General features: G+C 39.2%; 1 protein-coding gene across 3 annotated transcripts in view; it reads right to left on the bottom strand.

Moving 5' to 3' along the window:
* The window catches only part of LOC121884998 (alpha-1,6-mannosylglycoprotein 6-beta-N-acetylglucosaminyltransferase B), a 63,883-nt gene that overhangs the window by 42,809 nt on the left and 4,193 nt on the right, over nucleotides 1–16,881 (bottom strand). For 2 of the 3 annotated variants that reach the window (XM_042394155.1, XM_042394154.1), the window contains one exon: nucleotides 3,795–3,939. In XM_042394155.1, the coding sequence (XP_042250089.1) occupies nucleotides 3,795–3,939 (145 nt within the window). Of the gene's footprint in view, nucleotides 1–3,794; nucleotides 3,940–9,926; nucleotides 10,013–16,881 lie in introns of those variants that run through there. The other variant, XM_042394156.1, reaches the window with a different exon arrangement.

The raw sequence follows: 16,881 nt of genomic DNA, 5'->3' as shown, positions 1-16,881 counted from the left end.
ACACTACATTTCTTTTATAGCTTCCTTTTGTCCAGCATTTGCTGTTTTTCCAGCCCTCACAGTGAGCGTGAAGTAGCAGCAGAAATGTTAATTGTCTAGAACTTTAGGCGTGAAATCGAAAAAGCTTTTAAACACTGACAGATAATTTATTTGTTGAGACAAAAACATGGCTGAGCATATTAAAGTGGGTCCTTGAGGGAAATAAAAAAGAAGGTTGTTCAGTGTTTTACTGCACTTGACCTCTGTGGCCTAAAAGCTGTTGGGAAAACAATCAAGAACCAATATTTACAATGGGGAAGGAGATATGGGGGATGAAACACGGAGAGAATAAAGAGAAGAGGAGGGGTTAGAGTATAGTATTATAGTTTCAACAGATTTCAGAAATCTATAACATGTCAAATCATCCAAAACTTTGGAGAGAAAGGAAAAATGTCTAACCAAAATGTTATCGTTCTGTGCAAAAATGAACCTTTAAAGAAAAAGATACCAGATATATTTTCCCTTTTTTTGTCTAATAGTCCAAAACCTTCAATTTACAATCGTATACACAGAGGAAATAAGCAAATGTTCACATTTTAAAAACAGACACCAGCAAATGCTTGACTTTGTTTTTGATAAATGATTATTATTTAATTTTTTATTATTATTTAATTAACTAATCAATTTAGCACTAGAAGCTAGTGTTGTAAGTTTTTGTAAAATCCTGTAGTGACTAGTTGAAGACTTATTTTGTGGTATTTTTTCTACATACACTTTTGTGTATGTTTAAGTTTTTAGAGAGAAACTATAGTAATAGTCATATTTTCAGACTATATGTGTTGCACTTAGTTGTACTTTGCAAGAGGAGAGCCTGTGAATACATAATGTTCACAGTTGCCGGTGGATCCCATTAAATTTGTGGAAGTCCTTTAAAGTGAGATCCTTGTTTTTACACAGCTCAACACATATGCAGAGCAAAACCAATACATCTAACATGTAACAACTTCAGAGAAAAGTAAAACTTAACCCCAAACTTTGCACATCACCACATGACTTGATGATGATGTGTGCTGCCCATTATATTCGACCAGTGTTAACCAGTGTAACTATTCTATCATTGCCATGCTTTACATGAAAACAAATACTAAAATGAATTATTTTAATGACCTCTCTTGTTATGTAGTAGTATTTCTGGAATTTACATTGCTCAGAACTCAGAATATGTATATTCAGGAAATTTATAAAAAAACGAATGAAATGGTGGCTCTGCATTGGATGCAGATCAAGCGGTAAAACTCAGATTTCATTGAGGCAGCATGTATTTCATTGTGCGTGTGTGTGTGTGTGTGTGTGTGTGTGTGTGTGTGTGTGTGTGTGTGCCAGAGGAAAGCAATATAACTGTGTTTATATGCAAAACTTAAAATAATCCTAAACCCCAATTTCATTTTTCCATGTAGTGCCCAAGAGGCAAGTGGTAGCCAAACCTTCTCTTCTACAGTATCCTTTAGAGCATCAGGTCAGCACAAATGAATTGCCAATTACACACACACACTGGCCTACAGTATAGTGTGCATACACACACACACACACACACACACACACATACATGCGCATGCACAGAGAGAGCGAGCAGTGATATTATGCAGTGGAACAAAACCCTTTACTTGTGCAGACAGACATTCGTGGTGTCACACACAACCAGCCCATATTTACATTGCAGGGACTTTGACCCAAGAGAGTCTATCAGCTGTTAAAGAGCAAGAGGACAACATAATTACTTTTTGAACAGCATACCATGTGGGCAAAGTGTTTCCTGCCTGAAGATCTCACACTAATCTCTAGGGTTGGCCCTGACAGAGATTTTTAATCACCTGAACGAGCCAAAATCGAGCCAAGAAAGATTATCATTAGAAATATTTCCACCACCAAGTTGAATTTAAAAACTTGTTGGCCTTTGTCACTGTAACATTTCCAGTTTATTCCCTAAGAGGCCAATTAAATGATTGTTTGAACTATATAACTATATAACTTTGAGTATATCCAAAGGGCATTTTGTGGAGTAAATTAAATTCTGTAAGTGTAATATCAAACTGCAGATAAAAAAATGATAAAATGCAGAATACAATCAATATTTTTCCCCTAGGATTCAGAAAAGCAGGAGTCAGGTCTGATGAGGTGGTGCACCTCTTCTATCATTGTTCATTACTTCCAGTCAGCAGTGGCCAGCAATATTAACATTAACATTAAATGACAAACTTTATTACAATACCTTTTGCTACATTAAGAGAGGTGATTACATTATTGTGTGTGTGAGAGTGCAGGCTTTACTGAGGTGGATTTCAGAAGAGATATTTCACAGCTATGTGGAAGACGGAGGCGATGTCCAGGAGGGAAATGGACAGCAAAGGCAAAAACAGAAGGGAGCTTCCTCTCCTCAAATCCTGAGCAGGTGTGTGCATGAGAAAAGGTCTGTTGCTGTGGCAACCGCAGAGCACACACATGACTCTGGGTTGGCAGCTTCAACATGTCCAGCAAGACCTCTGCTCTTTCTTTTTTTATATATGACAGTCTCTTTTATTTCTTCCCAAAGAGAGGGATGGGGTTGTTCTAACACATATCATCTTCTTCAACACCAATGTATGCAACACAAGGCTCTTGTCATTGCATGCACCTGCTCTACTGGGATGCCCCAAGGCTCCTTACTTGGCCCTCTTCCTTTCTCCACACTATATCTCACAGGTCCTCTTCAGCTTCCATGTATTTTTATCTTATCATTACTATGCCAATGAAATTCACCTTTAGCACACAGGTCGAGCTGGAGAAATAGATAGAATATTCTTTAGACCACCTCAAGTTCAACTTTGACAGTTGTACAAACTGTACAATAAATAATTTAGACTTTCATGACGTTAATTTCCATTTTGTTTCTTTTATCACGCCATTGACACAGCAAACAGATGAACATACACATCTAATAAAAGTAACCACTCAAAATAAGCATACATTTTAAATTTGCTTCATAAATAAATCATCATAGTGATTAAGTAGCCTAAAGACTCACTGCTATTTGTTACCACAGTAATGTCAAACTCTTAACTGTGACGTGATTTGAAAATTATTTAAAATCTGCATTTGGATTGCAGTTGACAAAATGACAAGGTCCATTTAGTAGCTGTTCTTGAGCTTTTTATCATATCACACAAGATGGAGTTTGCCCAGTTGTCATGGTGTTCAAATTCTTTCTGAGCTCTTTGAGCACAATACAACCAGGCAAACTCTGCTGATGAAGATTATGTGATATGATCCGGAAAAGCTACTAAATGGACCTTCAGGTAAGATTATTTTGCCAAATCTTGTTTATAAGGTCAAGAATGAACTTTAAAGCTCAACATTTCTATTTCATGATTTATTTTTACAATATAGCACTAATTTTGCGAATAATTCTGGTGAAGGGGAATTTTCACTCCATGATCCCCCTTGTCTGAGGTACTCCTTGACATTAAAGGCATAGAATGTTATCCAAATACACACCACCCCAACCCCATACCTCTAGTGTACCTCTTTTACTTACTCTGCCCAAGGAGCTTTTTTTTTTTCAAAAACTGTATATCAGGCTGTGATGAGCTGAAATACTGAGTGCTATTACTCTTCAAGAGTGAGAAGAACAAAGTAATATATTCACCACTCAGCAGCAATTTCCTAATTTCTGTGCAGTTGCCTTTTGTCTAGGCTGTGTCTAATGCTAAACCAAAACTACAAAGGCAACACTTTCCGTAAAATTAGGATTCACAGTCTGAGAGATGTGCTTGCTTTACCTGTCCAGGGCCGAGCTGAGCTCATCCAGCCTGTGGGTGTCAGTGGTGTTACCCAGTTTAGACAGAGCGTCCATCCTCTTCATGATGACCTCCAGCATGTCACTGATTTTCCTCAGCACCCCGCGAGATTCTTGGCCACCAAGTACTAAAAAGACATAGATTGAGAAAAATATTACTGATGTAAATCAGAGGTAAGAAAAGGAGTGAGGATAAATAATAAAAGAGGGAGAAAATCATTCCAGATAAAAAAGTAGAATGACCAGGAGTAAGTTATGAATTAATAATAATAATAAAATTATAATAATATAATAAAAATAGTAATAATAATGTACATTTTTATAGAATGTAGAGTGTGTCTCTGTGCAAAGTCACATTTTATATAACCATATTTGGCTTTATATAATGTCAAATACAAGGTCACAGGAACAAAACAAACTGATTGTTCAGATTTCTTTTCACTGAAATGATTCTCTGTATGAGTAGTTTCCACCAATGTAGCACAGCCTCACCAAGGTCACATTTTAAATCCATCTATTTTATGCCCCATTTCATTGTAGGTTTACTTTAAAACATCACCTCATTTGAATTTCTATTTTTTTGTCCTTCAATTTCAAACCAATGGCTCACTGGGAGCCAGAGCTCTGGCAAAATACAGGAATCAGCAAATTAGTCTGACAGTATTGGTTTTCCCTTCTTGCTTGGCTCAAATAATTAATGACCTGACAGGCGGTAAACCTGGAATGATGCTGTTAGCGAACACCTAGTCAATTAACGAGCCTGCAGCTACAGACAATAAGGTCAAAGCAGGTCTCAGACTGGATCACTACACACCAAGGTCCCGACCCAGCTCTGCTTTCTTTGATCACACTAAGCTCTACAGTCAGTACTGAACGTGATTATTAGCACATAACAGCATCAGAGTTCAAAATCACTAAAGGGTTCAAATGCACCTTTGCCTCTAAGAAAACACAATTAGCTTGTTGCCTCAGGCTGTAGGTCTGAAGCCATTTTTAATGAGGAAAAATCAAAGAATCAAGATGAAATAATGCCACTCTCGGGACTTGGGAGTGAATTTTTGGTCTGAATCACTGAGAAAAAAATATGAGAAACCCACAACAGACTCATATTGTTCTTGGGGAGTCACCCTTCAGTGTTCCTTCATCAATTGCATTAGGCTTTAGAAACTGCAGCGTGGGCAGACTCATTTCCCCTGTTAGAGTTCATTTATCACTGCTCAGGAGAAAGTCACCTTTTTCTCAAAATTTTTTTTATTACATCACCAGTAAATAGAATAAGGACCATGTGAAAAATCTCTCTGTGTGCATGTGTGTGTGTTATTGTTGAGATTTAAAAGAGGGAAGAGATGCACTGTAACAAAAGCTCATATACTGTCCCGGCAATGAGTAATCTTTATTCAAAGCTAGGCAGTTAGCTAATAGTATGAAGTCCTCCAATAAACCAAAGGTGTATCTTTTCTTGGACACATAATGAAGATCCACAGTTTTCAGTGTAAGACTGCAACAAAGAACAAAATGCAAACACTAATTAGAATGTGAACAATACTCATTACAATGACATTACTGTAAGAAATAAAAAATGCTGAGTCACAGGGCAAAACATTTCTTATTACCAGCTTACAGCTATGGTAACTATCAATTAAGTCACTTTTAGAGCTAATTTGCAGCAAAACAAATATACAGCAAATATATTATGCATGTAGTATCAAAAGATTGACAAAAAATACTCAGAGACAAATAGTGTCCAAGGCAACAATATTGAAGACAAATTACAGCAGCAGAAGCAGTCACATTGTGCTCTCTTCCCTGCCTCATTAACTCTGAGGGAAATTCCTTGCTCTCTGACTACTGCTGTTGAATGACCAGATGGGGGCAGTACACAAAAATCTACTCAGCTATTATACACACACTCTAACAGAGGGAAAAGCGCTGTCCCACAGGTCATTTAATCACGTGAGCTTGGTTATCCTTGAGCAAAATAACATCTCCAACTTTGATGCTGGACTTGTCCTCTCTCCATTTTCTTCGACTCTGAAGAGTGGCAAGGTATTCCACACTGCATCTCTTCCTAAAAGTGTCTGCGAGACACTGAACCAGTTTCCACGGTTTTGTGTGGAGAGCTGCTGGATCAAAGTTGCCAGAAGGTGATTATAAAGCACTTGTATTCTGAGTCAAGATCATTGCTGGTGTGAAAACAGCTGGCAAGTCCAGGTCTGTAGACAATGGCATTAGTGGTCTTGCGTTCATTATTGCCATCACCTCAGCCATCAAGGTAGTCAATACTTCATGTGTGAGTCAAGTCTGTGCAGACTGAAGAAGAATTACATCCAGGACTGTTGAGAGCCTGCCGGCTGGCAAGTCTACCCTCTTTTGGATCTGTAGCATTCCTCTGAGCCTACAATAGATGAAACATTTGTAGATAACAGATGAGACGAGGCGTTTGCTACCAATAATCCACAGTCCTGCCGCTCTGATTTCTTCTTCCTTGATATGGCAGCACAGGTGTGTTACTTTCTCACGGTAGTATCTCACCAAGAGAGAAGCAATGTGGTGAGTATGGGGGAAGATAAGTGGTTGCTTTTCTTCCTCCGGAGAGTTGCCAGTGTCAGACAGCCTTTAACCCTGAGTAATCCATCTTCATCAATGATGGGGTTGACCTTTGTGAGTGGACTTTGTTTTGGCAATGCTTGCCTCACAATGAAACATTTGTATTCTTCCTTGAAGATCTCATGCTGCACAGTGAGAACAATCACAACTTTTGCTCGGAAGCTACAGCTCCAACTGCCATTGTGGGTGCATCTGAAAAGATGCTGAGGTCTCTGTGGGAGGAGGGCTGTGGAAATGGGACATGACACCTTGCTATCTGAAGATGTTGAAGATCTTTTAAAGATTCTTTCCACCTGTTTCATTCTTCCTCATCCAAGTCATTTTTCAGCTGAGAGTTCAGAGAGCAGGGCTTCTCCTTGCGTCACTATAGGTGCCACAGATCCTAAAGGGTCATACAAACTGTTGAGAGTGGCTAAAACACATCTCCAAGTGTGTAGCTTTTCCTCTTTGGAAACTTGGAATGTGAACCACTGTTTCAAGGCTCCACAGGACTCCTAAGCTGCAATGTAGGGGTATATCATCCAATCTGAGGTACAAATCTTTAAAATCCTTGGCCTGTTCATCAGCTGGAAAACTTCCATAACCTTGTGGCTGTTGGATGCTATCTTATGTAATTGCAGGTTGGACTCTGCTAAGGATTTTCGTCAAGATGTCAGTATCCTCTTCATGGGTGGGTGCAGATGCAAGTCCGTCATAAACATAAAACTAACTGTCTAACTACAAACTGCTTGGCATCAAAGCCATGTCCTCTCTCTCTCTTTCTTCTTTATGCTTCTCCAGTGGAGCAATAGGCTCTGCATGGTCATTTCAAGCATATTCAACATGAAGTCAATGTTCTGCCTCTTCATGTCAGGTTTTTTATCAAATGTTTTCCTGACAGAAAAAACACACTTCATTGCTTGGTCTCTGTTACTTGGAAGGTGCTGTCTGGATTATGAGATGTCCCCAAGTAGGCTTCACCCACAATGACCCACCCAAGGTCTAGCCATTGCGCATAAGGAGCACTGTAAGGTCCACTGATTTGCCCTGTCATCTTGCGTAAGATCTTGACCCAAGAGCAGGAGGATGGGAGCGTCTGGATCCACAAGTGGAATCCTGTTTGCAACTCACTTTTGGTGTGGGTGATAACATGCCACATCAGGAGATGGAATCTCTCTCTGGTCATCAGGAATCATTCAATTAAATTTGGGAGGGGAAGTTGTATTTGGCCATCCAGAGATTCAATCGTGAAATTTGTAGCTCTTCTGCCCATAGTTGTGGTTACCCCAGAGTAGGTTTTCAGTGTGTATGGGTCTGATGAGGTTGTGATGTTGAACAGATGAAAAGAAAACTCTGCTCATCAAGCAGTGCATACATTTTCCTTGCTAACTTTTTCCAGTAGGATACACTGGGCTGATTTTGGAGCATGAGCATTAACTGTCTGCATTACCACAAATGTACTGCATTTTCACTCCCCATCACCACCCCATCATCATATTTCTCGGCTTCTCTCATTTCTTTTGTAGTGGGAGGAGGACCAGGATATAGCTCTGAGATGTGTTTTTCACTACCATGCTCTATACACTTAATTGCCTCTCTGCAGCCTTTGCCACATGCTGAGCTGACCCACAACACTTGAAACAAATGTGCCTCTCTTTCAGGAATAATATCCACTCTTCAACAGGTTTAGCTCTCTCATTTTTTGAGTGTACGGGGCTTTTTATGTATGGGGCATTGCTTATCAGGACTTTCCATTTTCTTCTCAGCAGAGTTACTCTGGATAGTCAAGGACTCTTGTGGAACCTCAGTTTTGTGTACATTTACAGAAGCTCTTTCATGTATTTCTCAGTTTTTTTAGGCTATGTTTGCTGGGGGATGCAAAGGCAAAACTGGGGTCAATTCTTACTTTTGCCTGTTGTCTTATAAAGCTGGAGAAAAAACTGAGAGAGGGAAATGCAACTCTATATACCTCCTTATATTTGGATCCCATGGCAATCCATTTCTCCTGCAAACTCTAAAGTAACTTGACCACAATGGGATTTACTCCACAAACTGTGTTCAAATAAGACAAGCCTGGCAGTTATTCACCTTCTTTTGCAAACTTTATCTCCTGAGAAATGTTGCCCAACTATTTTAACTTGGCATTATCTTTGTTAGTAAGTTTAGGAAAATCTTCATCCATTTTTAGCAGCGCATGTTCAACTACTTCTGGTGACCCATAACATTCTTCCAGTTGTTGCTAGACTAAGTGCTGTAGGGTTGAACACATGCACAGAGCGAATTCTCTTCACCTGCTCTGAAGACTAAACCAATCCATTTTATTAAATTGATAATGTTATTAAAAATGTGTTATTATCTCTTATCTCCCCGCTAATAATTTTTGGTTCTAAAAACATTATGAGAATGTCACATTTAATGTTCTAATAATGTTTTCAGCATAAAGTTTTCCTTTGGTTCCCAAAACGTTCTAGGATAACGTTCTCTAAAAAAACCTTCAAAATGTTTATTGATAACATTGCTAGAACATTACGCCCAAACTTTCTTTAAAATGTTTTCAGTAGGAAGTTTTTTTTGGTTCTCAGAACGTTCTAGGATATCGCTCTCTAAAAACATCCTCAAAATGTTTATTGATAATATTGTTAGAACATTATGCCTAAGCGTTCCTTAAAATGTTTTCAGCAGGAAGTTTTTTTTTTTGGTTCTCAGAATGTTCTAGGAAAGTTAAAATAACTGTCCTGTTGGCTCTGAGGAGAACATTTTATCTTCTAATTCCTCCCTTTGTCATTATTGTTTGACACTTCTTCTTTATTAGCATATCTGTTTTTCTCATCATGTTAAGCAGCTGCTTCATTTATGGCCATCTTGTGGCAGCCTAAGGGACCAACCTTGAATAGGATTTCACTGGAGTATGCCTCTGAATACTGCTGGACATATTCGGAGGTGCACTAGGCTGAACTGAGAGGTAAGTCTAGTAAGTCTTGACTAAGTTCACTCTTATTAGCTTCTTCATAGGCAGCAGCTTCAGCTGTAGCAGCAGCAAAAGCTCCTTCATCATGTTGCTGAGGAGCTGGCTGATACTATTTGCCTGACCATAGACTCATTGTTGCTGCATACTGTAACATCTTTTTTAATTGTGCACGCTGTGCTCTTGTCCTTTTACTATTTTACTATACTGTCCTTGCAATGAATAGTCCTTATTCAAAGCTTGACAGTTAGCTAACAATGTGAAGTCAAACATGAGGTGTAACTTTCTTGGATATTTAATGAAGATCCACAATTTTACTGTAAAACTGCAACAAAGCACAAAATGCAGACACAAATCAGAATCTAAACAATACTCATATACACTGACATGGCTATGTAAGAAATAAAAAATACTGAGTCACAGGGCAAAGCAGTTCTTAATAAGAGCTTACAGCTATGGTAGCTATAAATTAAGTCACTTTTAGAGCTATTTTGCAGCAAAACAAATATACAGCAAACATATTATGCAAGTAGTATCAAAAAATTGATAAAACAAAATACTCACAGACAAACAGCGTCCAAAGTAACAATGCTGAAGGCAAATTACAACAGCAGAAGCAGTCACATTGTTCTCTACCCTGCCTCCTTAACTCTGAGGGAAATTCCCTGCTCTGACTACTGCTGTTGAATGACCAGAAGGGGGCACTGCAGTGCAAAAAAATCTACTTCACTATTATACATGCTCTCAAACAGAGGTGCAGAACAGCTCACAAAAAAGTTGAAGTGGTATTACAGCTTAAAAGTGAATTGTATTATGGAGAGCCCAGATATTCCCCTAAATCTCTCCCCTTTATCGCCTGTACGTATTTCCTCCTTTGGCTTTGCACTCCAGCCGTTTCAAGAATATCTTCCTTCAAACTGGCCTTAGGATGTCTCCCTTTGAATAATTCAGAAGTTAGACAACATTTTTTCCTTCCACAGCCAGAAAGAAAGAAACTAAATGAATTCCTATTCAGATTTGCAGCTTTATAGCAGCAGTTTAACAAGTAATTTAAAAAGAAGAATGAAACAGGATGGGAAATGAGGTGAGACTTGTGTAGGAGTAAAGCACTGCAGGGTAACATATTACTATGCTACGCTATATTATACCAAGTAAACACTCTGCTCATTGTTGCATGTACCCAAAATCCGTTGCATGTGTACCACCCAAATGTATATTTACTGTTAGGATTTTTGTGGGCTTTCCATAAAAGAAAAGACTGTGGCTTCATGAAGAGATTTCAGAATATTTCCCAAGTCTACTCGCTGCAGTAAATCTAAACAAAGCCTCTGGGCTGAAGTGTGGGAAGAAGAACTCACATTTCTCCACAGTAATGCTCCTCACACACATTGTGCTCGTAAATCACCATTACTGAGACCAAACACCCTTCCTACACAGTGCATTTTTAGAACTGAGCCTTATATATGTTTGCAATCAACTGTTCATCAGGCCACCTTTTACCCTTGCTTCCTGCTGCCTCTCGGGAAACACTGGCTAATGTGTTTTTTCTTCATTCCAATGCAGAGTCCAGCATGCTGACAGTGGTGTAGCAAGAGTTGATGGTATCTATGTGCTAATGTAGAGCCTCCTCTGTGTCATCCCTCATCTGCTGGTTAATAAAAGGGCCTATTTAGCAGCAGCTAATCTCCTTTAACGACTCCATTTCAGAAGTGCCACAGCACAATCGATATTATGAACAAATTCCAATTAGATCACCATTTGTACTGTAGCCTGCTGTTTGCACACAGAAGCTATAAGCAACTGCCCCTAGAGACTCACTGGTTACATGCATTGTCATGCAGAAAAAGTTTGACTCAGACTGCTAAGATTTCAGTACTGGGAGGATTGCTGACAAGAATGAACTATGAAAGCTACAGTGTATATGCAGGATGCAATGTCCCTCACACACTATTTTGACTGCAACAAGGTCAGCAACACCTCTAAACGGCTGTTGTTATTGACTACTTAAGCAGTTTCCCTCAGTGTGTTCTCGCTTTGCCATATAACCTGATCCCCACCGTCACACCTGCTCCTAATTGCTCATGTATGTTCTGATCAATGACCTGATACACTTTGCTTTTACCTTACCTGTTCTGTTTGCAAGTCATGATTTTGAATTCCTAAGCCTTTTCCAGAGCCATCACAGCCTATTCATGACTGAATGGTTGGTATTTTGTTAAGATGCTGACTCTTTTTAAAAGTTCTGCAGAGAACGGCTGTTTGCATGTCACACTCATCCTTCAAGTATTTCTAAAAGCCTTCATCTGAGCCAGTTATGTGTTTATGTTCAGGAAGTGGATGGCTACCAGTGTCAAACAGTGATGCTGGTGCTGGAGTTTTTATTGATCGGTCTGTCTATGGTTCATTTGAATATGGCTGCTCAAAGCTGAATTTACAAATCAATACCAAACAAAACAACAGACTGAATATCTTTCTCAGTCATCACAGAATCAATTACTAGACAGAATCGGTCACTTGGAGGCTATTACTGTATCTATAACAAAGTGCTGCGACTAACGATTATTTCCATTATTGATTAATCGATTAGTTGTTTGGTCCATTAAATGTCAGAAAATGGTGAAAAATGGTGATCACTGTTTCCCAAAAATTAAGATGATGTTGTAAAAATGTCCACAACCCAAAGTTATTCACTTTCCAAATATTCACATTTGAGAGGCTGGAATCAAAGAATTTGGAAAAAATGACTCAAAATGATTAATCAATTATAGAAACAGTTGATGATTAACTTAATAGTTGGCAACTAATTGATTAATCGACTAATAATTACAGCTCTACTATAAAGTAATAATTGATTCATAGAGAGCCATGGTCAAGTCACTTAACAAGTTCTTATTTACAAGGACAGCCTTTTGCAAATAAAATAGTGGGCTTCCCTCTAATTGAGAAAAAACCTAAGTCACTATTTTGAAATATAATGGTTGAACAGAAAACATCTTTCTTTCATTCAATAATTCATTAATCCTCAAGTATTAATAGCAGAGCTTGATGTCTCTTTTCAAATCTACTGTTCAACTACTTCACTATAAAAAATATCCTAAAAAAACTGAATGAATGAATTTCCGTCCACTGTTATAACACATTTTGGGGATATGTAGCTTGCACACGTTCATTAAAGAAGCAAATTTCATTTCTTGGCTCAGGTGTGATGCAGGTGTTGAGCAGATCATGTCATCTCCACAGTATGTGGAAAGCATCATTACGTGGTAATTAGAACTGTACACTGGTGAATAGAATAAACTGTAAACACAAGTGAAATTATTTTATTTAAACACAGATGATTTTTGTTTGCTTTTCCTCTTAGCTACCAAAGTTTGAATATGCAGAAGTAGAGAATGACAGAATCTTTACTGCATTGTAGACAATTTTTGTCAACAATGTCAACATGAACCGAATCAAGTACGAATATGGCTCTACAACATCTAATATGAAATTGTATTTTACACTGAGCTCAATAAAATGGCAAAATGTCTCTACCTTTAGCAATTAATGCATCAACAAAAACACTGATTGTAGCAGCGTGTCACATTTGATTCACATTCAGCAATTCTTTCATCTCCCCATTGGCACCATCAGGAGCCGTATAAATAAATCCTGTCATCCTTGATATGCATGCTGCCTAGTTTTCTTTGCAAGGGAGCTCGGGGTCAGACCTCTCCATCTCACCTGTCACCAGGAAAAATTCATACATTCCCTCCTGCTTTGCACTCTAACATGCACAGCTAAACCTCCTCCTCTGCTCTCACTCCTCCAATTCAAATATTCATTACAGAAAAGGCTGATTGAGATTGAGTTTCTCTCTTCTGTTTGGCACCTATGGGGGAGCTGCCAGATCCAGAAGCTATTAGAGCAGAAAACCTCTGTCACTTATCCTCTGTGCAGCTCCAACCTCTTATTGTGCCTGACAGCCTGGAAAAGGGGGAAACTACATGCACCGGTTTTTCTTTAATGCTCTACTCTGTAGCTTCAATTAAAACCTGAATCTGTCTCTTTCCTTAGTTATAGCCCCTCACTCTGCACACAGTATATGGATATACACGTTTGTTAGAAACATGGTTGTGTTTTGCTTTTCTGCACACCCTGAAACACTCCAGCCTTACTTTTATTGATTCACCACAGGTTTAAACCATATTGTTGTGAAAAAAACAAGGCACACCTGGCAGTTAAGGTGAGGAAAGGCTGACTCAGACACAGAGCACAGGGTCGGCTGATATATCCTTATAAAAAACACACACTATTCTCTGGTACTGCAGAGTGTCACAGCAAACAATCATTTTCCAGGACAGGAGTTTAGGAGTTTTATTCTCTTTTATGCTTTCACTGCTCAGATTGCACCGAACCATAAAAATATGATGAGCGTTGGCATAAACATTGTTTCCTGTTTTCACACAGAAAAAGTCTTGCATGCATGCAAAAGAAACAACAAGAATAGAAAATGCTACCTAAACCAAGCCTGAAAGTGAACTTCATGACCCACTTTGCAACTCATCCTACATAGATGACAGTGTCTGATCAACAATATGTAGCAAATGAAGAACTCCACACTGTGTCCCTGTTATATTCATTTTCAGATAGAATTATACCATGATAGAGCAGCTGATCTTTAGTCGCTGTTACATTTTTAATTAGCAGCTGTGTAAATAGTGTGTTAATGACTTTGAAATGGATTGTATTTGTGTGTAGTGCGTGTGTGCGCACTGACCTCAAGGCCACATTCACATAGAGGAAACAACATTAGTGCAGATAATTTACAGAAGCAGTTGCAGTTAAAAACTGTAGTACTTCATTTCTCACTGTTATCCCCAGGAGACAATTTAATCAACTGATAGGTCTACACCGACACTCCTACACACAAAATTAAACCAACACCAACCGGTTTTATCAACAGTCAAGTGCAGTGATAACTATAGTCTAGGTTGGAAAAAAAATACAGTATAATCTCTGTCTAAAATGTGTCCATTGTAATGCCAAATAATGTTGTATGTTGTAGACAAGCCTCAACATTAAATGACTCTTTTAAAAAAACAAAGCTGGATGCCCCAATAAGGCAATCTGAGTCACCGAAAACAAGTTTGCAGTTGAATCTAGTGAAGTGTCACTGCCCATCGCGACTGAAACAACAATCAGCCCCTGTTGTTGTACCTGCCTCACCGTCCAAGAGAAAATCACTGGTGACATGGGAGCTTGTGAAAGAGTGAACAATGATCAGTCATCTTTTATTCACACCTCCACAGAGCCGGGCAGTCAGCTGCAGTTATTCTTTACTACTGGTGAAATTCCATCGGTAGCAAAGGTCATTTTTTTTATTCATAACATCTACACACGCTGGAGGAGATCGCTTCTAAGGAGATTACTTATCCAATTTTTCATTCAAACAAAGTGCTAAAGTTCACAGCTTTTATAGACCTGCAAATGCCACTCCCGCCCCCCCCTGCTATGAGCAGTGTCAGAAAATACCCATTTTCATGCATCACGTAGTGGAGATTGCTGAGCCATGAAATAAAAAAGTTCTGTCGCTGTCTGTGAAAAGGATCGCAGTGAACATGATGCTCCTTGCACACCTGATGCTCTGTTACTCCACTCAGTGATTGATTAAAACTATATGGAAAAAGGCAGGTTTTCATTCACGTTAAATCCTGCAGTCTTCCAGTGGTCCAGCCACCAAATTGTAGGCGGTTGCTCTATTATTCTGTCCAACCCATTATTGTGGCAACAGCAATTTAGCAGAATAAATATATACAGTAGAAGTTCAAATCGAGGAGGTAAATATTCTAGAAATGATATGCTTTCGCTTTGGCAAGGGGGTTGAGGGATGCGACTGTCTGTTTCCCTGCAGCAAAACAGATTTTTCCATCACTTAAAGGATGGTGGTTTAAAAAAAACTCAGGTAATGGAGCCTGCAGGTAGGAAGAGCGAACACATTAACATCTGAACCATTTAGTCATGCTTTGACCAGGGATAAAACCTCCCAGGCCTATTTCGCTCTTTGTGGCAAAGCTGCATTAAGACCCCTGTGGTAAAAGGACACACTGTGAAGGTGGTCTTCAAAGAGCTTATTAGAAAGCTACAGTACACCACTGGAGCCTTTAAGATATCTAGGATCAAATGCCTCCACCTTTCATGCTTCCCACTCCGGTAGAAATAGTCTTCCTCTGTCCCCACTCTTACTTCTTTTCCACATCATTAGTTTCCTGTAGCTTCAAAGGGAAGTAATGAAGGAAACGCATGCATTTTAAATCTGGATATAGCTCGATATCCAAATGCGACTCAGTGTTATTCTGGCTCTCTGGTGTTGAATAGTGTCAAGTTGTATCATGGACACAGTAGAAATCGATTGCTCTGCAGAAAAAATAGAGCTTGTTTCTGGATGCGGAAACCTGAAAAGCAGGTTTTGGAGTACCTCTTAGATAACATTTTTTACAAAAATAATATAAAATCAAGAACAAGAGACTGAGCTGGAAAGAGAAATATAAGGCAGAGAGAGGAGAGAGAAAGAGAAGCTGGAAAGACAATTACATATTTCTCTTTACACCTTTTGCTCTTCAGACGGTTGTTGCATGTCACAAGATGAGTAATAAACAGGGTGGTGGTTCTTCTCAGCACTGGCTGGCTATTTTATTTACCCTTTCGGATTCAAAATATCGCGTGTGTCCAGCAGCAGAGGCTGGATGGGTGTGTACACTACAGTAAATACTACCGAGGTGCTGCTCCGCTGAACAATTCACCCCAGCTCGTTCATTGCGCAAACTACCCACGCTGCTAATCCACATTCCCAAACATGCCCATGTTCACGTATGCAAACACACACACAGAGGATAATAATTTACATAGCCTGGCTCTCCTTGGTTTGCGACAAGGCAGTCTTTAATGAGCTAGAGGCCGGATGCCTTCCCTTGACTATAGCCTGAGAGTGGTTAATTAATCAGACAGCTCTCCTGTCTTCTACAACCCCACCACACACCCTTCTCTCTCTCTCTCTCTCCCTCCCTCACCGTGAACCAGCTCTGCATATACTGTTTCATAAATGGGTGAGATCCTTGAAACTGTCTCCCATGATGACACCTGATGCACCTCACTGCACCAGTCCCTGTGTTACTACACTTTCAGAATTACACTGACGAGCCCAAGGAGCCTACTGTGAGCCAATATTACAGCCTTTATTATCTAATCCACAATCATTCAACTCTGTCAGTCAAAAATATTTCAAAACTATCTTTACACAACAAACAACGTGCAATTTACTGATAGAAACAAACTGCATTATTCAAGAAGGTTGAACTGATTACTGTTGCCTAATTTGAATATAAATAAATTCAGATCTGTGTAATATTTCACAAATACAAACTACAAACAACTGGTGTCCTTGGATGAGTTGTGATAGATAGAAGCATTGCATTCTCTTGTGCCAGCTGATATCCGTTGCAGAGGATGACATGCAGTGTCAACATTGTGCCAGGCAGCA

The sequence above is a fragment of the Thunnus maccoyii genome, chromosome 18, assembly GCF_910596095.1.
Source record: "Thunnus maccoyii chromosome 18, fThuMac1.1, whole genome shotgun sequence".
Classification (NCBI taxonomy): Eukaryota; Metazoa; Chordata; class Actinopteri; order Scombriformes; family Scombridae; genus Thunnus; species Thunnus maccoyii.
Note: the sequence above shows the minus strand (reverse complement) of the source record. Positions and strands in the feature narration are given on the sequence as shown.